Source organism: Limulus polyphemus, unplaced genomic scaffold, assembly GCF_000517525.1.
Source record: "Limulus polyphemus unplaced genomic scaffold, Limulus_polyphemus-2.1.2 Scaffold121, whole genome shotgun sequence".
Lineage (NCBI taxonomy): Eukaryota > Metazoa > Arthropoda > Merostomata > Xiphosura > Limulidae > Limulus > Limulus polyphemus.
The window spans coordinates 200736-223939 of record NW_013665731.1 but is presented as its reverse complement, the minus strand read 5'-3'; the positions used below and the strand labels follow the sequence as shown (position 1 = coordinate 223939).

At 31.4% G+C, this 23204-nt stretch overlaps 1 protein-coding gene across 3 annotated transcripts in view; it reads left to right on the top strand.

Annotated features, from left to right (window-relative positions):
• LOC106472483 (transmembrane protein 245-like) overlaps window positions 1–22980 on the top strand; it is a 52667-nt gene extending 29687 nt beyond the window's left edge. For 2 of the 3 annotated variants that reach the window (XR_002613714.1, XR_002613716.1), the window contains exons 8-15: window positions 1159–1335; window positions 1524–1760; window positions 12848–12970; window positions 13722–13959; window positions 14657–14831; window positions 19823–20011; window positions 20408–20479; window positions 21917–22980. Coding sequence is in view for 1 of the 3 variants with exons in the window: in XM_013933142.2 (XP_013788596.1) it covers window positions 1159–1335; window positions 1524–1760; window positions 12848–12970; window positions 13722–13959; window positions 14657–14831; window positions 19823–20011; window positions 21917–21932 (1155 nt within the window). In the remaining 2 variants the exon portion in view is untranslated. The remainder of the gene's footprint in view (window positions 1–1158; window positions 1336–1523; window positions 1761–12847; window positions 12971–13721; window positions 13960–14656; window positions 14832–19822; window positions 20012–20407; window positions 20480–21916) is intronic. The other variant, XM_013933142.2, reaches the window with a different exon arrangement.
• Window positions 22981–23204: the final 224 nt, after the last annotated feature.

The following is a 23204-nucleotide window of genomic DNA, read 5'->3' as shown; positions in this document are numbered from 1 at the left end:
GCCACTTATGGATCAAAAATGGGAGATATTAGTGACATCCTTCAGGTGTAGAAAGGGTCAATCAGTGTAGGTTTTGTTTTTGTGTGAATTGATTAATGAGTTAGTTTATTATATAGGTTCAGCTTTACTTATGTATATTTTTGTGTTCTGATCTAATTTATTATTTTTCATCAGAAATTATTAATAATTGTAGATATGTGAAAATTTGATGTTCATATTGTGTAATCCTACTGTTTTCATCACACGAATAATTTAAGAAACATTCTGAGATCATTCCTAAATCAATCCAATCAATCTAGATAAAAAACAGTAATGAGCAAATGAAGGTCTCATTACAATAATTAAGAGGTTTTTGTGATGAAGAATTGTAACTTTACTACCTTTCTGATTCCTTACATTTGCATTTTATTATTGAAGCACACCCATCATTTGCATTCTTAATATTATAAATGAAACAAGAATCAAACTTTAGTTCTGATGGACTGAATTTACCCCATTTTGTTGAACAGATTAATTTGTCAGGTATGAAAAGTTTAGGGTTAACTGAAATTGGCAATTTAATTAAGATTTTTTGTTTAACAAGGATTGTATTTTGGATTCTAATGAAGGTTTATAGACTTCAGAAGTTATTATGAAAAAGGATTTATTAGCTCTGTTGAATACTCTTATGTATTGAATTCTCTTAGAAGAGAATAAAACCAGCAGTTAAACTGCATCTTCAACAGAAAATGATTAGTGATCAGTATGCAAAGAGCCAGCATTGCATTATGGTTAACATGCCCACACTGATTCTGAGGATTCGTGGTTTGTATCCTGTTGTTTAGGAAACGTACTCCTTTTCAAGCCGTGGATGCATCATAAGAGTGGTCAAATCCAACTACTTAAGTTAGACAAGAGTAGCCAAAATCTTGGCAATGGCTACTGTTGACTAGGTGCCTTCTCTTTGCTCTTTCAGTTCAAAATTAGGGATAACTATATGCAGATAAGCTTTGTATTATACTTCTCAAACAAAGCAGCTTGTACATTGTTTACCTAAGAAATGTAGTCAAAAGACTGCACCTTATTTTACCAATTAGAAAAGCTTGTCTTGTAGGTGAAAAGTTTTTAGTTTTTTTTATTTGTGGTGCAAGATAATGTAAATAGAATTACTTTCAACAGATTTATGGTGAAAGTATGCATTTGGTGGAAGTGACTAGCAATCTGATCAATCGAGTTGTCGTACATAATCCAGAACTCCAGCAGTTGTTGCCTGAGAAGTTACAAGATGTTCAAGGGACTCTGGATTCCATGGTGGGAAATGCATATGTGTATGGAAGAGAATGGATTTCCACCACGGTGAGGAAATTATAATGTTAAGAGTATTCTCAGTATTTTTTACTGTTTTATATATTTGTGTTTAGGGTTTTCTTTTCTATCATAATTTTTTGTTTCTATGAAGTATAAGATTATGTACCTTTTAATAATCTCTATCTTGCTATTTTTCATGTATTTTGCACAATAAATGCTTGTTTTTTATGTGACAGGTGAGAGATTTTATTGATGGAAAGGATGAAACTAGAGCTGCTGTTGTTGAGGGACAGATTTTAGAAGTGTGGGATCGCATTTACCATCTTTGGATAACCAGGAATGCCACCAATGTTACCAGTGCTTTTTCATCACATCATGGAATGTCATGGAGTGATCTAGTGGATGGAATGAAAACGTTGAATTTGACACTTTTGGTCAGCTACATCCAAGAGAATATTGGCACCCTAATAGCAGTAAGACAAGTGTTTTGTTAGTAATATATATTGGAATATTGTGGAATTCAGTCTTTGTTGAAAACATTTTATCTGTTATTTATTTTATTAAACTCAGTGTAATAGGATGTAGATAATAATTAAGTTGATGTCAATCTTATTTGAATTTTAGCCTGTTTGCTAACATATAGCAAAAAATACTTGATAAATAATCATCTAGAACTATCATTTTATTGAGAACATGAGACTAAGTTATAAAAAACATACCAAAGACTACAGTATATAAGTTGTTATAACATCAGGATGATTAATTTATTCATATGGTTAAGCTTACACACTTTACTATTTATGGCCAGTAAACTTCAAATGATGAACAGCATGTCTTACTGAAAGTTAAACATGTACAAAATATCAAAAATCTAAATAAAATTAGCACAAACAAGCAATTTCCTTTAAACATTATATAAAAACAGTAACACTAATTTGTAAAGGTCTAGTAATGGTATGGTAAACAAATGTGACTGAATTTACTCTCATGTTCTTGAAAACAGTGTTGGACAACATAAGCATTGTTGGGTGGGCTTGATTCATTAACAACATTTAGCTACACTGTATATGTTATTTACATTTCTCATACCACTGCAACCCCTCAAATTGTTAGAACATAATGTCATATTCTTGTGTGGTTCTCTTCCTACTTTTACCCTACTCTTAGTACTGAAAATGTTGTAAAAATTCCTCATATTATTTTACACATTTCCAGTCATTTGTTAATAACAAGTTGCTTTCGAAGCACCACTAAAGATGTTTTCCTGTTTGCTTTTGTATGATTAATATTTTGAATGCCATGTCACATTCATTATAATGTTCTCTGATTTAATGTAGTTGATTCTTTATCACTTGACCAAATCAAGCACATATGTCACAAATTTGTTGCACTTAACAAGCCTGTCCAATATATTTCATTGGAGTCGGATACCAGGGATTGATACACACAGTTTTCTGCAGTACAGGAATATTTCCATGTTGATTGACACTCTTCATACATGACTTTAAACAGCCAGTCATAGAAATAGTCTTTAATAACAACACTTCTGCTTTACTAGCACCCACAGTAGTTCCCCTTTTTTTAGTGTTACAGATCCTTGCTCTTGTCCACTGTCTTTCCATTCGTTTTTTTCTAATCGTATTCCCGTAATTCTACTGGCTGTTTCTTGTGTCTGGTTGGGGCTCTGTGGTATTTTGTGGCTTGCACAACTCCCTTTCATGGTTCCCATTTCCAATTGTTTATACAGTGGAAACATTCCATTTCCTGCGAATTTTTTCCTATAACCCTGCCTGGTTGGTTCAGAAAATGTTTAAGTATGGCCTATTCCTCCTGATTCATGTTGCCTTTCCATGTCTCCTCACCATGTCTTTGGCTGCTCGTCTTCATTGTTCTTTGGTGGAGATTGTCCAGGCCAGCATGTGGACCACTCCTCATACATTTATGTCACATTATCTCCTTTGTCTGGCAGTTACCTTCTTGGCTGGATATCATCTACCTCCAGTCACTCATCAGTTCATATGTGGGAGGATATGTCTCTGTTATTTAGATATTTTCCTCTTACAGTGGCCTCACCTTTTTTTTTTTGATCCCACTCTGTGGCAAGTGATGCTTGTCTTGGTATACTAATTCTTAAATCTGCACAACTCTTTCTATGTGTTTTTTGCTGATCCGTTTAACCCTATTGCAATTGGCTTGGTATAAAATACTCATTTTGTATACATATTTGCAAACATTAAGTATTTATACTATAACTTTTAATGCAGTATGTGGTATACTACAAAATTTGGTAGACTTTTAGTAAACATTACAAGTCTTTTGTACACAAAAAATCAGATTTTTATTTAAGTAGTTTTACTAAAGATTTGTTTGAATATATCGAGTCTGTTTCGTTACTGGTCCGAGTGCAAAGTGATTTTCATGTTATAATTAATAAAAACCATTCTTCGTCCCAAACATCTCAAACATCATTTGTGTATATTTCAAATGTTTTTTCTTAGGAAAACTTTTTATTTTATATGTTATTTTTTCTAACATAACTGTATATGGGTTTGATCAACTGTAACTTGTAACTGCAAAAAAACGAATTTAAATAAATCTAAATTACCGTTTTTTTCTTTCTAGAATGACTTCAAATTGTAACATGAGACTACATTCATTTATCCTACATAGCTTTAAACTCATAACAGTATACATCTTTTTATACTTAAATTTTATTGTTTCATTGCTCTTTGATTGCCCTTTGAACCACTAACTAGTGCTATTCATGCAAATATAATTTGTAAATCATTTGGGGAATGTGGAGGTCATGTTACACTATCAAATTACATTTCCCATGAGCTACTCTGAGTCAGAGCTGCTCACGTGCATGCTTCGGAAAACATTATTATTATTGTTGTTTATTTTACCTGATCTAACCTTAACTAATCTAAAGAGATTCTTAATTTTACATTTTAGTTACTTTTGTAACAATAAATAAAGAATAAACATGAAAAATAAGAAATAAAGTATTTACCCAGGTCTTTTTTTTTTGCTGTTGACTGTCAATGACACTTAACCCTGCTTTCTTTTTATACTAATGGTAGAAATGCACTAAATAATTTTTGTCTAATTAAATAATGCACCAAAGAAAATAGAATAATAACATGCAAAAAGCAGACAATTTTCCCTAACTATCACAATTTTTCTGGCTTTCTAACTATGTGACAAAAACCGTTACAACTTCATTCAGGCTAGTCTCTATCTTTCCCGTGGGAATGAAACTGTTCAGAAAACAATTTAGTGTAATACATCATTTGACAGATGGAAACCTTGGCTTCCTATTGGTTATACATAATACAGTATTAAGCATAAGAGAGAACTATTAACAAAACCTGAAAGAGGGGATGTGATAGGTGGATGTTGCATGAGATATCTGATTTTCTATTTGATGGCTCAGTAACCAAACAGGATTGAAGGCTATGAAAGTTATGGTTTGTCTGAGTGATGAATTTATGTTAAATTTTGTATTTATTGGAAGGGTGGTGAATAAAATAGAGAAGAGGGGATACCTAAAGTATTTCTCATACTAAGGTAAATTCAGAATTTTTTTAAATATTACCTTATAAAACTAAGAATTTAAAATTTATATACTACCAAAATATGAATTATTAGGAACAGTTTTATGCTATACCAATTGGTATAACATAAAAAAAAGTAGTTTGATTAAATTTTGAAAATAACTTGCTAAAAGACTGTGACATACGCAGTTAGACCCGTCCGTTGCGAAAGGGTTAAAATTATAGATTTGTCATTGACTCAAATAATTCTTGTGGTTTCTATGAAGACATTCCAGAGAGTGCAGTTTCTTTAATTTATTTTTCTTTTCTGAATTCATACATGATGCTAATCCAACATGGAAAGTTGATTTGACACAATTTAGACTGAGGTTCTGATAACTTTACTATCTTTTTATTTTTGGGAAAGTTACTGGCATCAAAAATGTAGTAATTCAAGATATAAAAACAATTAATTGTCTAAAACTTTATTCACATTCTCCCTTCATAATTGTGTCTCCCAACCTTATCAGTGAATGAAGAAGTAAATTATAAATTTGCAATTTTTTTCACTGTTGCAATTTATTGTTGAAGTCCACTAGATATTTTTATTGTGCAATGTTTATAACAAACATTTTCTTGATTTATCTAGTCTTCTGTAATTGGAACTACCGTATATGTCAAACACTATTGTGAATGTATGAAAGAAAGAGAACTCATAGAAGTTTTGGTTGGTAGTTTGACAATGCATACAAAACTGTGATGACCAAGGATCTTTAGTCCATAGTGGTCATTCCTTAAAAGATATATTTATCAGAGCAAATGCTAGAGTTAAGTCTTGGTACCGTCATTGGTAATATGACTAATAACACCATAGATGATAGTAAAAATAGTTATGACAATATTACTACATTGCTTTTCCTTTATCTATGACAGGTATCTTTATAAATAGGTAAATGAATATTTTTTTATTTTCATTTACAGCTTCAACATGTACTTTTCTGACTCTGTGGTAAATATTTTATCTAATACTGGATTTAGTTTCATGTTTTACTGAATATTTGATTTTCATTTTTAAATCCTTATTGAATCAAACTTTAAGATGGTTATTAATACTAGCAGGGATGTGTCCACTTTGGTGGATATCATGATTTAGCCTTTTAAGATTTTTTAATTCACTACATTGTTCCTTCCACTGACATGAAAGTGTTAATTTTTTGTTTCTCCCTTTATATCTCCTTGATTAAAAAAAAAAATTCAAGAAATGCCCCTGAATAAGAGATATTGATTTATAAAGAAGCTAAACTTTTGACATTTTAAAAAAGTATTCTAAGTAAAATAAAAAAAGTTAAGTAGTATTAAAACATTTCAGCCCTTTAGAGTATGTGTTGAGTTGTATGTTTTGTTAAATATTGTTTGTATGTATGCAAGGCAAACCAACAATGGTTTAAACTTGGATTTTGTGTATGACAATTACAGTGTGTGTGTGACAATTACTAGTACAGTTATCTTAATTCTTAACTTCTGTCAATTGTCAAAACCGTGAAATATACTTATACTTTAACTTTACGTTTTCTTTTACAGAGTAATAAACTATTTCTTGAGCTTACACAGGTTGTAACTTTTTTTGTTATGAAACCGACTGAGAGGGTGCTCTTGAAAGTTTCAGTTTGTCTGACATTATGTTATTTATGACATTATATAATACTTTCTACGAGAAGAGTTGCTAGAATTTTACACTAATCATTCTTATTATTAATAATAGTAAATAGTCTTAATTATGAGTAATGGACAAACTACAAAAAGCTTCAATGACCATTCTGCCCCAGGTCATTAGTTGGGTACCCTTGCTTCTAATAGTGTTTTTGGCCCTTAACCCAAGAACACCTGATGAAGCTAGGCCTGCTTAGCAAATTTCGAAGCACTGAAGCAAAATTGGTACACGCAAAACTTCATGCACCATGCCTATCACATTGGCCAATGTGGTGGTTATTATTTATATATTAAATCTAGCTTATACTATAAATAGCTAAAATACCTATTAAATTATTTAACTTTAATACTGTAAGTTACTATAAATTACAGAAACACAAACTTGGGTCATATTTAGTACATGGCAAGTTCCAGCTAATGTTCACAGAGAAATAGCACAGCTTGTGTAAATATGTGATCACTAGTGTATCTGATCTGATTCTACCCATTTAATCCACTTAGTATATGTAAGGAAGAACAGGTTGGCTGTTTGAATTGGTGGGATCAGTTCAGTGGGAGCTTTTTGGAATGAATGGTTTACATTTAAATAAGGTAGAGGTTGGCTTGTTTGCAAGGGCTGTACTAAGGGCAACTTTAAATTAGTATTAGACAGTGGAAAAGACCAGAATAATGAAGAAAATACGATGTAGAGAGGAGTATAGTGTGGGAATGGGTACAAAGGTAGTTTTAATGATAGGCTAAACTGTTTTTATTGGAATACTAAAGGTATAAAAAATAAAATTGATGACTTGAGAGCACCAGTTGGAATAGGGGATTTTGATATATGGGAGTAAATCAAACCTGTCTAAATGTAGACAATTTTGTGTTGAAATACAAAGTTATAGGTTGTTTAATAGGGATAAAGTACTAAAATAGGGGGGAGAAATAGCTTTATATGTAAAATGTGAGTTACAGCCTGTTGAAGTTGATATCAAAGCTCATTGCAATGAGATTGAATCTATTTGGGTGTCTGTTAATGGTTATAAGGGGAGAAAAGGCTTTTACCATACTTTTCTGAATATAATATACTCTAATCTTCATGAACAGAGTCAAATTTGCCTTATCACCATAAATAATATACACCTAGACTTTTGCAATGCTGCCATCAAAGTAACCCTTTGAAGACAAGAATGTTAGAGTGCCTGTATAATTTCTAATTGGATATTTGCTATAGTATTTGCCTTTTTTTTTCAGTCATGGCCAGCAATTAAACATTGTCAAGATGTTAAAGTATCTATAAAATTGCTAGAAATTAATTTGCTTTAGTGCTTGCTATTTTGAAATGGCAGCTGGCAAATAAATATTCCCCCCAAACCCATTGACAAATGGTAGAGAAGTAGTGACAACTATTTGAGGACAGTGATTTGGACTCAGCATTTGAAGGTTTCATTGAATACAATTTGTAGTTTCTAATATTAAACATAACATAGTGATAACTAGTTTTGTATTTCCAAACATTTCTAAGAGTGTGCATGTAAATGAATCTTAAAATTTACAAGACTTAGCTTCTTGATAATTTTATTTCAAAAATCATGTTTAAAGATACTGAAAATGAATTAAAATGGGAGACAATTTTCATTTATGCCTTAGAAAGAGGGAGATTTGATAAGACATACCATAAAAATGCAACATTTCTAGTGAGTATACATTTTCATTCACAATGCATGTCAGAAAAGATGGTCTGGTCTGACTGTAAAAAAGAACATTTAGATTTGTTACCATATATTATACACACACCCTAACTTTCAGATAAAATTTTAGTGAAAAAAATGCATATTATACTTCAAAAATTAGACTAGTTGGAATTTGTTACAGACTACCAAATGAAATTGATGAAATTATTGAGAAACTCTACAGTAAGATAAAGAATTCAGCTGTTTATGAGGTTATAAGTATGGGAAATTTTAATTTTTGGCATATAGATTGGGAAATGTTAGTGTCAAGTCATGAGAGAGACAGATTTTTAGAAACTTTATAGGATGTTCCTCTTTAATAGTTGGTTAGGGAATCTACTGGGAACAATGCTATTTTAGATTTATTGTTAACTTATGATAAAGAAATGGTTGATAGGTAAAGTCTGGGAACATCTGGGTGCAAGTAGCCATTGCTCAGTTAGATTTGATGTCTCACTGCATATGGAGATAAAGAATAAAGATTTTGGTCCCATATTTTAAAAACACAAATTTTGAACTGATAAGACAAGAATTATCTGCTGAACATTGGGCAATTGATTTAGTTGGAGATATTAAAAAATCAAATGTGGAAAATGTTTTTTTTATTTTTAAAATAAATTACTTTATATTCAAGATAAGCATATTCATTATAGACAAAAATGGTGGCTGCAAGTAAAAAAAAGCCAGGTTGGTTCACAAAAGATATAAAGGATAAAACTAAAGGAAAATATCATAAATATAAGAAAATTAAATTGCCTGCAATGATGGGAGCCTTGGTGGATTATAGAAGGTCAATAGAGTTAGTCAAATGGGAAATTAGTAAATCATAAAAAGATTATAAAAAAAAGGTTGATTGAAATTGTAAAAATTAATAGTAAGCAAAATGTTAGGGTGGGATTGGGTTCTTTGAGGGATGATACAAGAAGGCTAATATCTGATGATTATGGGATGTTTGGATTATTAAATTTTACTTTTTCTTCAGTTTTTACTAATGAAGATTTAAGCAATATTCCTCATCCTGAACAGTTATTAAATAGATACAAGATTGAACAACGTGAAATATTAATTCTGAACTTCTTTAGAAAAATTGGAAGTTTAAAAGAATGATAAAGCTTCTGGGTCAAATAATATTTGCCTAAGGTTTTGAAATAGATTTAAGATTGGATATATGAGCTACTTGCTACTGTTTTTTTTCTAAGTCATTGAATGGGAATTTGGCTAGTGTTACTCCTCTATTTAAGGGAGGTGATAATAATGGTTCCAATAATTATAGGCCTATTAGACTTACATCAGTGGTGGAAAAAGTTTTTGAAAGTCTGATAAAACATGCTTTGTAAAGCCATTTAATAGTTTCAAATTTGTTGGACAATCAGCATGGTTTCATCAGGGGAATATCTTGCCTTAATAATATTTTGATATTATTTGAAGATGTTATTGCTTATTAAAGTTATTTCTGTAAATATGGGAGATAGGTTGGCTGATTGGATAGAAAATTAGCTAGATGGCAAAAAGCAAAGGGTTGTTATAAATTGAGTTCAATCAAACTGGATTAATGTCACAAGTGGCTATCTCAATGCTTGTTTGTACAACCTTTGCCCTTTTAGATTCACAACAATAATGTAGATGAAGAAGTGGTCAATAGGTTATTTAAATTTGCTGATGTCATTAAAGTTTTAGACATTGCTGGCTTGAGGAGGATGTTCCTGATTTACAAAAGGATTTGGATTATTTGGTGAGTTGGGCAAGTAAATGGCAAATTACTTTAATTGTAATAAATGCAAGGTAATGACAGTGTCAATTATGAGTACAATTTTGGAAATAATCTTAACAGTGTTATGAAAGAAAAATATCTTGGTTGATCAGTCTCTTAAGCCATCCAAGTAACATGCTGTTGCTAGTGGCAGGACAACTAGTATTTTTGATTGTATGTACAGAATATTGAATAGTAATCTAAAGAGGTTATAATGTCATTGGTTAAGCTGTATTTGGAGTACTATGTTCAGCTTTGAGCTTCTTACGTTACAAAGTATATTGTATTGTTGGGATGGAAAGTTTTCCACACAAAGATAGGTCAAAAATCTTTTAACTTGTTTTCTCTTAAAAAAAAAAAAAGAGTTGGAAGGAATCTGATTGAGGTGTATAAGAATGTTAAAGGAATTGATAATGTTGATGCTTCATCTTTTTTCATATTTAATGTTGAGGATGATAAGACTAAGGGATGAAACTAAGCATCATCCTCAACTAAAACAACTTTGTTTGTCTAACAAGATGATTGGCCTTTAGATGGATTGCCTTCAACTGTTAGTTTTAGTTAATGGAGTTTAAGAGCAAGCTTGATAGATATTTGACTGATAAAGACTGGCTTTGAGTTTTTTTAGTGTTTAATTTAGTTGATAGGATTACCTAGATGGACCAAAAGATCCCTTGTTGTTCTTTAATTCTATATTATAAACAATTAGATTTGTGTTGGAGTATGTAAGGATAGTATAAGTAAACTTACATCCTTTAGCAACTTTCTAAATTTTGTGATTTTTACAGATTCAATGATCACACCAATGTTAAATCTTGAATGAGCATAACTTATGCTGGAGTTGAATAACAGGATAAGTGTGAAAGGATAAATGCTCAGTTTCACATTATATTAAATACAACATTTACACTGATTCAATGATTACACCATGAATAACAAGTGACCCAACATACTGTATGTTAGAGTTGAGTAAAATAACTTTGAAAGGCAGAATGCTTAGATTTGTATTAGATAATATAAGGCTAGGGGAAAGAAAGTTATGCATAATTCATGACTTTTATGCTAACTTATGAAATCAGAAAAGAACTTTTATGACAAAATAAAATATCTGGAAAATGAATTATAAAAGGCATAGATGAAGCCAGTTGCATTTTTTTCTGCATTGGCTCAAGAGTCCCAACCTAAAGCACAGTTTATATGAAATATGGAATAGGAGAACTTGTTTGGTCTATACCACTACCACTGTGCCATTTGTTACTGAAGGACCTACTCCAGTCATGACATTACCAAATCAAGTTCCAGAATTTAGCTGGCCAATCTTAATTGAGAGACCAATGGTCTATGATGTGAAGACACCTTTGAATGAAGCTACCAGGAAGGATGCCTATCCACTGTAAATTGACTGTACTTTGAATACTCTATCTGGATCTAAATGGTTTTCAACATTGGATATTAGAAGTGGATATTGGCAAGTTGAAATTGAAAATGCAAGTAGAGAGAAAACAGCCTTTATTGCATTGCAGAGTATGCTTTGTCTGAATTACCCTGGAATATCATACTCATCTATTTAGATGATGTAATTGGACATGGGAAGATATTTGATAATGCCTATGAAAGGTTTAAGGAAGATTCTGGGTCAGTTGAGGAAAGAGAACCTTAAGCTGATTTGTAAGAAGTATGAATTATTTCTTCAACAGATGAGATTCCTGGGACATACATACATAAATTGACTCTGTTCAGAATTGAACAATACCACAGAACTCTCATGAAGTAAGAGGATTTCTTGGACTGTGCATTTACTATTGTTGTTTTGTAAAATCTCTCCCTGACATAGCTTGTCATTTACAGAATTACTCAAAAAGCCAAATAAATTTTGTTGGACTATTGATTGTGAAGAAACATTCAAGAAGCTGAAGAAGGAATTGACTACTACTCTTGTATTGGCATACCCAATTCTAGAAGATCCACTCATTATAGATACAGATGCCAGTGATTTTGCAGTGAGAGTAGTTTTGTCCTAGGGCATTGTATGATGTTAAAGTTGTACTCCTGGAGTTTTTGGAGCCATCATGTTATTTGTCCTTCCAGGTCAAAAATATTCACCAACGATTTCAATGTTGCATGATTTGTCTGGAGCATAAACTTTTGTAAATGTAGATAATGATAGAAGTAACTCAGGGCTTGAACAACAGTCGTACAATACATCTTTTTTTGTGGCTCTTAATGCTTTGTTATAGTAGCAAATTACGTGTTCGTTTTTTGTGTTGCACTTATAGTCCTAGACTAAAGCATGGAAATGCTAATACATTATCCCAAAGACTATGTGTTAATGAAGAGTTTAAATACTATGAGAAGAGGAAAGCACAGGGTAAAAAGACCAGAAGTGCAGCAAAGTTAAATCTGAGATGCTGCGGTCAAAGTGATGATGAAGAACTAATGTGGTCCAACACACAACTGGAAGCTGCTCGGGTAAAAGATATGAGTTTGAAATCAATTACCAGAAAGACGTTCATGGCACAGTTGCGTGGCACAAAGATGTATTAAACATAGTGAGACTCTCTATGCTTACAAGAAAGTATATTTTGTCATTGGACTGAAACAACTACTACAGTTCCCAATTTGCACTTGAGATGAAAGGTTTACCTTTGAAAAATGCTCAGGTTATAGGATTTCATATACTTGTCTTTAATATTATGGTAGAGATGATTATCTATATTAAATTATTCCTAAATATTTAGAAGGACATTCAAAAACTTTAAAATACTTTGAAAAATAAATGTTGTAACTCTATTTGACATGTATAAATGCACTGTTATTCGTAAAAATAAAGACTGATATTTCTATCTATATAGGTTCTAGAATCAGTGTGGACTGTAGTGATTGGTAACCTCAGTCTAGCCTTCAGTAGTTTGACAGCAATCTTGTCCTTACTGTTTGGAGGAGGAACTGCTGTTCTTAATTTCCTTCTGGATTTTGTAAGTTTATATCAGGTTTCTGAGAAAAATACTTGAAAAGCTAACTTAAATCGTAATACACTTTATTAATTTGACAACAATACTTAAAAGTGATAGTAAAGCTTGGAGAGAGAGATTGAGAAACATTTCTTTCTGTTAGAATTTTTCTTATGTTTAAAATGTTTTAGCATTTTAACTATTGAAGATAATGTTATTGCTAATATACTGCAGTTTTGTTATTCTTTCTATAAAAACTTTTGTTTGTTTAGTAAATTCATGCATTTGTTAGGTATAAGAACAAGATAGAATTTGCTTTAGACAGAAGGGTAAGCTCTAGGTTGTTCTTCTCTATAAAATAAAATATAAAGATGAAAGTACTTCCAATTCAATTGTAAAAGCAGTAACTACAACTTGTCTGTATCTGGTAAAGCAGTATGCGTGTAAGAAAAACTCAATGTTATTTATCTATTTTGTAAATAATAATTATGGTTGCTTAGTATTTAATTTAACAAAGTGTGTTGAATAAAAGTTTATATATCTAATAACTCTTGTGAAACAGAAATGTATTTTTTTTTCATTTGACAAAACCAGATGGGCACATAATGCAGTGTTTTGCTATTTAAAATTCTGAGGATCAGATTTTCAATCTCTCTAATTGCATACTGTATAAATAGGATTTTACAATACACTTAATATTGTAAATAAAAGCATTTTTAGAGTGGACCCACTCATTACATATTTACCTGAAGTAAGCAATACTGTTTTTTTTTAGGTTGTATTTTCAACAGCTTTGTTTTACTTGCTCTGTGCAAGTGGTACTCTTTACAAGCCTGTTGAGATGGTCAGCATGATGCTTCCCTCCGGAGGAGCAGGTAACAAAGTAGGAGAAGTAGTTGAACAATCCATCAATGGTGTGTTTGCTGCATCTTTCAAGATGGCTGCATTCTATGGCCTGTATACTTGGTTGATTCACACCATCTTTGATGTCAATATAATATATATTCCATCAGGTAAGCTGTAAAGGTCAGCTAGACCAAATTTTAAAGAAACCTCTACTTATTGATAGTTTTAGCACCACTTTAATTGTATAGAGTAGAAATCCAAAACATTGAAATTTATTATTTTTTCTTCTTTTATGTGAGTACTGTAAAACTTCAAAAAATGGACCTGCTGGAAGTGAACAGCAATTATTTATCTTATTAAGGAATGCAGTAATATAATTACATTATACATTTGTGAATAAATAATGTTTATATAATAAACTTACATTAAAAACATCAGTATGATAGAATACAAGTGGATTTAAATTTTAATATTGCATCTGTTGTAATAATACCAACACTTGTTATTGTATAAGGAACTATGTAAAAAACTCTATAGCAAAATATTTTGTAGTTAGAGTATTAGATGTAATGAGGAAACCTGAAAAAATAGTACATTAACAATGTTGTAATTTATTGGGTAGCAGATGGCAGTGATTTTTTTAGTGCATAGGAATTATAGCAGATTAAAGTCATGCTTAATAAAATGCTTTTCAACAACTAGCAGTTGTTACAAAAAGATATCAAAATGAAAAAGTGTAAAGTAATAAACATTAAAACATCAGCTAATTGGTATTAATGTCATTAAACATTTATACTAATTTTAATTGTTTTTTAATTTTACTTTATAAATTTTTCTACTAGAATCTATATATTGTTTTTGCAGTTTTAGCTGCCATATTTGGTGCAGTCCCATTTCTTGGTGGTTACTGGGCCTGTCTACCTGCAGTGTTGGAGCTGTGGTTGGTTAATGGACAAGTCTTCCGAGCAGGACTAATGTTTATTGGCCAACTTGCACCTTCTTCTTTTGTTGACAGTGCAGTCTACAGTGAAATTAAGGGGTACTTGTTTTAACTTTGTATTAAATATTGTGTATTTGTTTACAAGATGTGTGCATATGAATTTAGTCAGCTGGTTACTCCAAAGACTTAGTTTAACACTTTTTTTCTCAGAAAACTAGCAGTATAAATTGGATTCATCAGAGTGTTAACTAGTACAGATGATTCTTGATTTTTGCTAGAGTGAAGTATTAGTTCTGGGAGTGGATCACTGTAAATGTCATGAGACATGAAGGTAAAGGTGAAAGTTGAAGACAAGATTAGAAATACAGACTGAATTGTCTACTCATCAGTCCTCTGTTGTCAATGAAGGCAACAAATCTAATCAACCTCCACTTCATTTGTATCTTTCAGTGAAACTTCTGTTCTTCTGCTGATAGTACTCAAGGTATACTCTAACAGAAAATATATTGAGAAACTTTGGAAAACTTAAAAACACATATGATATCATCAGTATGCAGTCACTTTATGATAACATGTAGACTGATAACCTACCCTTATCTCTCAGACAAAAAGCTAATATTACACTAGGATCAAATAACAGATATTTGTTTTTAATAAACAGCAGCAAAGCCTTGAAAACACTTCCTTACAATTAATTAAAATTGCAAAAATAACATTTTTATGATCTTGGGAATAATTTTTTTTTTCATTTATTCATTTTTATAACTCCATCCTGAAGAACAACAGATGCTTGATGAATTTACACACAAAACTGATACCTCCTTTCCCCCCCCCCCCCAAAAGTAATGTATCATCACATAACAGTAAGTTAAAAAATTATCACCCAGAAAATTACTGTTCCCAAGGACCTTAATCTGTGATGGAGAATAAGATTTTGATGAATATATCTCATCACTTACAACTGTACCTTTTACTTCAGTTTTGAACATCTTGAACAGTCATACCCACTAAACACTGTAATTTAACGACCCTATTAATAACTCTAGGAAAGTTGAATATGACTAGATCAATCATGATGCCAAAATAGTCTTCTGAACGAAAATTTAAAATTTTTCCCCACAAAAAATTCTGTTAATGAACATAAAGTTCTTTATGATCATCATAAATTATTTTAAAAACTAAGAATCAAAAACATTTTTCAAACTATACCTCTTCTGATCACTTACCTACACCCATTTTCAAAGAGATATCATGTTGGACAGTTCCCACAAATAGAAGCATCCAAGCTGTGGAGTCAGCCCAACACCCATAATAACTTCAAATCAAAAGAGATAAAAATATTCCCTTAAGAACCTCAAAACTTCTTTTCACATCTTAACTTCTGCATCAGAACTATTATTAAGATTACACTTGACAATCCCCCTTACATGCACTCACACACAGTTTTTTTGATGACTGTGTCTCCAAGAAAGATGGCCTTCTACACATTGACTTTAGTATACAGTATACAAACTGATTTAGTAGACCGTACTATCTTCATTACCCCTCACACACTAAACAGAGTTACCTAGAGTCAAACTCTGTACATTAAGATAATTTGCACTCATGGAAGCATTTATAAATAAGCATACTAAAACACTAGAACTGGGATAAACAGCTTATATAACATCTTTCTAATACTTTGCTTACTCTCAATTTTTACAATTATTTATTTTTATCTGTTTTTGTTTTTAAATCTTATGACATATGTGTAATATATTTTTTTTTACACTGTCTTCCACTTGACCACGTCTAAAGTTTATTTTTGATTTTCCATTTGTGTTTTTGTGTGGATTGCAAAATATAACTTATCAAAAACATTGATAGAAATTAGTAAGTTGTTCTAGGTTTTTCAAATCTTGTCTTCACCTTTCATATTGAAGTATGTGTCTGATGACACATCAAGTTGTTTTTTCTCTTAAACTGATATATTTCTTAGGTACACACAGACTTTCTGCTAGTTTTACAACTTATTCCATTTTTTACTCTCTATCGCATCAGTCTGCCTTTGCCCCTGATGAATATGGGTCCACCTGTTGAAAGTGCCAGTTTTTTTATGGATGTGAAGGCATAACTGTTGTTATTAGATAATATTAGTGACACTGTGTTTAGTTTTAAGCAAAACAAGTGTTATATAATTGGTTTTCTATTTGATATGATATGCACATTTCAGTAGTACATGATCGTGAAATAAACATGTTTTTATTTAGTAGTTTGATCATCAGCAGTGTGCATGTGTAGAGAGATACAAAATGAATGTGAAATATGTCAGAACTCTGGCAAAAACATTTGAATATATCCATGATGTGGAGATATAGAAGCCAGTTTGATGTTTAGGATGCTCCTTATAGCTTTGTGCTAAATTCATCAACAACAAAAAAAAACAAAAAACACTAAGTCATTGCAGAGTGGCTATAAGTCTCACGAAGTGTGGTTAGCTGGATATGCACATGTTTTCAGATCAACAGTATAGTTATCCATACACCTTGAAAGAATAGAGCAATTTCAATATCTTCACAAAATGAACATTATTTGACAAGATGTGCTGAAAAAACAACTGAATGAAACAGTACAGGGCAACATGCAAACAATTAAAAAAAGCTTCATTAAATTGGTCTTTATGCCAGGGACCAATGATATTTGTTCTAACCCTTCACCACATTTATGCATTTGGAGAGAGAGTCCAGGACAATATGAAGCCTCAATTTCATGAATAAAGACATGCATATAGTAGTGATGTCATTTGGGCTGGACAGGATATGGTGTCCACACTGAGCCTTATGTGCTTTGGCATGGCATTTTGAATGCTGTAAGGTAAAGTGATGCATTGTTACACACATTAGTGTTGCTATGTTCAGGTGCAATTTGTCAGAACTTTTTAATGGGTGATAATGTGCATCTCTACCATGGCTCAAAAGATTAGCAATCTTGTTAAAGAAGAGAGCATTAAGCAAATGGACTAGCTAGCATACTCACCAGATTTAAATTCATATAAGCATGTTATGGTACTCCCCACACCTAAAATGCTTTATGGCATGTGATTTACCTCCAAGTAGTGTTTGAACTAAAAGCAGTTCTGATGGAGGAGTGGGCCAAATTACACGGCAGCTGATTCATTCACTTGTTTTAAACATCATTGTATGACTTGCATTAGTGTCCAAAGTGATCATACACCTTATTATCAAATGTTTTCTGATCATTTATTGGGTTATAAAGTCTGTAGTCTCAAATGATCATTTGTGGATATCAGTTTCAAATTTAGATGCTTTCATACCAGATCACCTAACACACATTTTATATACAAGTTTATTCAAAGGTGTCATTGAAATTATTTAACAACAACAGTTGTGCCTTGTCATAGCTAAAATTTCAAGTGCAAGGTATTTAAAAGGATTATTTTGAGCCTAGAGAATTTGGTAATTTATTTCTGTAATAAATGGAATATATTGGGTCATCGAGCAATTAATGTCGCATTTTGGAACACTTTCATTAACCACCCTCAAAAACTGTACATTGTGTATAATAGTTAAATGAACCACCTAAATGTCACGTTAGTGTAGCCTATATAATGTGTAAAATTTAGTATACTCTAATCCCTTATAGTGATGGCACAGGATGAGACTCACATTCAGCATGTAATGCTGTTTGAATACAAGAAGGGAAACAATGCCTCTTTAGCCACCAAGAATATCAAATAAGTTTATGGAAATGTTTTGAATGTTCGTAAGTGTCAACGATGGTTCAGCAAATTTCGTTCAGGTGACTTTAGTCTTAAAAACTGTGATGGCAGGGGCCAACATGTTGGAATTAATATTGATGTTCTGAAGACGCTTGTTTAGTCTAACCCAAAGCAACACACTCGTGAAATGGCCCTGAAGTTGCATGTCTCTCATGAAACAATACTTAAACATCTAAGGAATATGGGAAAGCTCCATGAGGTGTTTTGGTGCCTCACAAACTCTCCAATGATTGTTGTTTCCAACGTGTAAACGTTGCTTCATATCTTCTGGTGCATAATGCGCGTGAACCATTTTTGGACAGAATTGTTACTGGTGATGAAAAATGAGTTTTCTATGCGAATATTAAATGCCAAAAACAATGGCTCAGTCCTAGACAAAAACCACTTCCGACCCCAAAACCTTAATTTCTTGATGACCAAATAGATATTTTTCTATTGTATTGTGGATTTTACCTTAGATAACATGGTTTAGGTCATATTTTGTCATCACAATTCATAAAACAGATAAGAGTAATGGCTGAGCTCACACTACATTTGAGAGAGAACATAGTTTGACCTACTGTTTTCTGTGTTAGTAGTGAAAGATATTTCAATTGGATGAAATCAAAATATTAGTGAGTGTGTGAAATTATCTGGAATATTTAAATCAAGCCCATCATCAGAAACACCCTTCAGCCATCAATTGGAAAGAAAGGTGTTCTTCTTCTCCATGACAATGCATGTCCACATGTGGCACATTTGACACACAAGATTCCATCAAATTACCATCTTTTTTTCTTCGCTGTAACACCATCTTAATGGGGAAAAATATGCAAATGTGGAAGGTGTTAAAGAGGACATCAACATGTTTTTTGCTTCAAAGCCAAGTGATTTCTTTAATCAGGGCATTAACTACCTGATTGTGAAATGGAAAAGCATCATTGATAAGAATGGAGACTTTAATTTAATAAATGTTTTGTTTTGACATATAATTTGTTTGAGTTTTTTCATCAAAATGAAGCGACATTAATTTCTTGATGACCAAAGTGATATTTTTCTGTTGTATTCTGGATTTTACCTTAGATAACATGGTTTAGGTCATATTTTGTCATCACAATTCATAGCATCCTGAAATTCTAGTCTTTATATTGAACACTTGGCTTTTCATTCAGATCTCAATTGAAGTTGTCAACCAAAAAAAGAAAATAAAAGAGTTGATCTTTTTCACAATGGCATTTTTAGCTTGAAATTTAGTCTACATTTTTAGAAGCAACAGTTTCATTTTTGAATAATTGTTTGTATTTAGTAATGTTTTATTATATCTGTCTATCAGAGGTGGTCATCCATACCTTACTGGTCTGGCTATAGCTGGTGGGGTATTCTGCTTGGGATTTAGAGGTGCTCTGTTCGGGCCAATGCTTCTCTGCCTCTTGATGGTGGCCATTAATATGTACAGTTCCATGATGCAAGATACTTCAAGTACAGGAGTAGGTCGGGGAGGAGCCAAATCGCTTCTAAAACGGTATATATTTAAAAGCATTAGGAATATACCTTTTTTTTTATTGATGTGAAACTAATTTGGTATACATTACATGTTGAGACTTATGTTTTAAGAAATTACTTAAGTTATTTTTTTAAGTCTCATTTTGCAGTAGAGCATGATTTTATTTGTTTCTATTAAATTTTGTTTTATTTTTCCTGATATGTAAACTTTGAATATTAGATATATTTTATACTTTTTGTTTCTATGTGCATATAAGGCACAACTGGTTACTTTATAAGTGCAAAAAAATCAGGCACTAAAATGATCTAATAGGATATATTTATCATTTTTGAAACAGTTGTAGCTGCTTTTATTTTTATCCAATTTAGTTGTAGATCTGCATGTATTAGAAAATTATTTAATGTTTTTCCACAGAATGAACACAGTTGAATAACATCTGAAAGATTGATAGAAAATTTGTTTTACATTTGACTGCATTAACTATATGTAAGTAAACAACTTGTATTGGAATGAGTTTTTACTTTATTGAATAATCTGTTCTAAAGTTTTTAATATTAAATAGTATATCAGCACAGCTTATAACAAAGACAGTTTCTAAAAGATTATGCTAATGCTCACAAAGCCAAATCTTATGGAGAAAATTTGCTTTTCAAAGGTGTTTTGTTTGGAGGTATCATAGTAAGAAGTAAAAGTATAAAACATGAAACTGTAAAATATTCAAAATTGTAACTTACAACTAAGATGTTCACAGAAAAATAACATAATAAGTAGTAAAAATAAGTAGTAAAACTGTAGAAAAATGAAAACACCCTGCGTACTGTACCATATGATACTTGACTGTTCTTAAAGCATGATGAAGAACCCTGCATACTGTATCATATGCTACTCCACTCTGTTCTTAAAGCTTGATACAGAAGAACCCTACATACTTGATCATATAATACTTCATTCTGTCCATGAAGCTTGATAGAGAAGAACCCTGCATACTTGATCATATAATACTTCACTCTGTCCATAAAGCTTGATAGAGAAGAACCCTGCATACTTTATCATATAATACTTCACTCTGTTCATAAAGCTTGATAGAGAAGAACCCTGCATACTTTATCATATAATACTTCACTCTGTCCATAAAGCTTGATAGAGAAGAACCCTGCATACTTTATCATATAATACTTCACTCTGTTCATAAAGCTTGATAGAGAAGAACCCAGCATACTTGATCATATAATACTTCACTCTGTCCATAAAGCTTGATAGAGAAGAACCCTGCACACATGATCATATAATACTTCACTCGGTCCATAAAGCTTGATAGAGAAGAACCCTGCATACTTGATCATATAATACTTCACTCTGTCCATAAAGCTTGATAGAGAAGAACTACTTACAGTTTCTTGTAGGTATGCTGAATGGCTTTGTTACAGGCTGCTATGAATTAGTTAAAACCAGGGCTTAGATTCTGATATTACTTTGTGAGTTTAACTAAGAAAAAACATATATATATATATATATATTTTATTAAATTAATATTAATTGTCTGTTTGGGCCTGACTATGTAATTTATTCTACAATATATATTAATGTTTTTGAAAGACAGAAAATGTTTTAGAAATTGTTTTGAAACTCTTTCCAATTACTGGATACAAGTCATATACAAAATATTGGTCACTTGAAGCATTATGGGAAATAACTTGAGCTTATTCTTTCATTTTGTTCTTTCTTTTGTAGGTAAAAAGTGGTTAAGTTTAAAAGGTCTTAAGTTGTCCTGCCATTTAGTTGACTTTCATCTATGGTTAAGTACTTTTATTTCTTTGTGAAAAAGCAAAAGTAATATTATTCTTAATTTTTTTAATTAACAGTAAAACGATAAAACTTCAGTTTTACACATTTTGATTGTTTATTTTCTTTGTTATTTTGCAGGACCAACAGTCAGTAACCTGATGACTTATTTGCTTCTAGTGGATGAAATGGAACAACTCAAGTTTCATGCTACTTTTTGTCTTTATTCTTCAGGAATATTTAAAACATATAAAAGTAGTCTGCACTTGTAGGTCATGGAATATAATGTATTAGCAAGCAATTAGTAGTCTAAGTATAAGCAGTTATTACTAAAGTATTGTCTTTGTGTTAATGAAACTTGTGAAGATTAACTTGTGTTTCTGCATTACTACACTGTATTATTAAGTGAACGAAGGTAAGGAATATCAATATTAATTGCTTTACAATGTAATTTTTGTGTATTCGGTAATTTCATTGCCCAAACATCTTCATAGTGATGAAGCTTTTAATTCTTAATTTAGTGAAAGTTACAGGATAATTATACATTTTGCAGTAATAGATATTGACAATTATGTGTATGTCAACAGTATGTTTTCTTCACACAGTAATATATTTTCTCTCCATAAGTTAAACTTGTGTAATTAAGTTGTAAAATTATAATTATTTAAGATTTTTCTTTGATGTTTCTCATGTCCCCTCCAGAAAAAAACAACAGATATGTATAACTTGTGAAGATACTGTATTACCTCAGTAATTACCAGAGATTAGACACAAATTCAGAAAAACTTGCCACATTTCGGTGTTGTTCATATTATAGAAATCTCAAAGTTATGAAAGAGATTCAATTTGATGTTGTGTACTTCAAAGTATTGATTGAGATTCTGTAAAATGCTTGCTGCTTGATTTTCTAACAGTGATTAACAGTTTCTTTTAGGTATGCTAAATTACTGTGTTTCAAACTGCTCTAAGTCAGTTAAAACCATGGCTTATTAGATGTTTTCAAAAATAAGGTTTTTAAATTGGCTATTTGTTCATAAGGAACTTGAATTACATGTTGGATAAAATAAAGTATGAGCTAATTATATGGCCAATTTGATACATATACAATATTGTAAGCATTTTTTTATAGAAGGTTTATGTCTATATACTTTATTCTGCAAATTCACAATTTAAACCATGATATAGATTTTTTTTCCAGTTATCTGTTTGATATATATATATATGATATAAAATCCCTTTTAACTTATTCATAGAACACATTTCACTTTGATGTTTTGGTATTTCTTTGTAAGCTTATTCTGTTACCTTTAATAATCAGGGTTTATGCGAAGAAAATGTTTTGTATTACTTTATCAAACTATGATTTTTGTGATAGGTTTTTGGTCTCATTTTTTTCAAGTACGTGTTTAATATCTGTTTGTCTTAACTA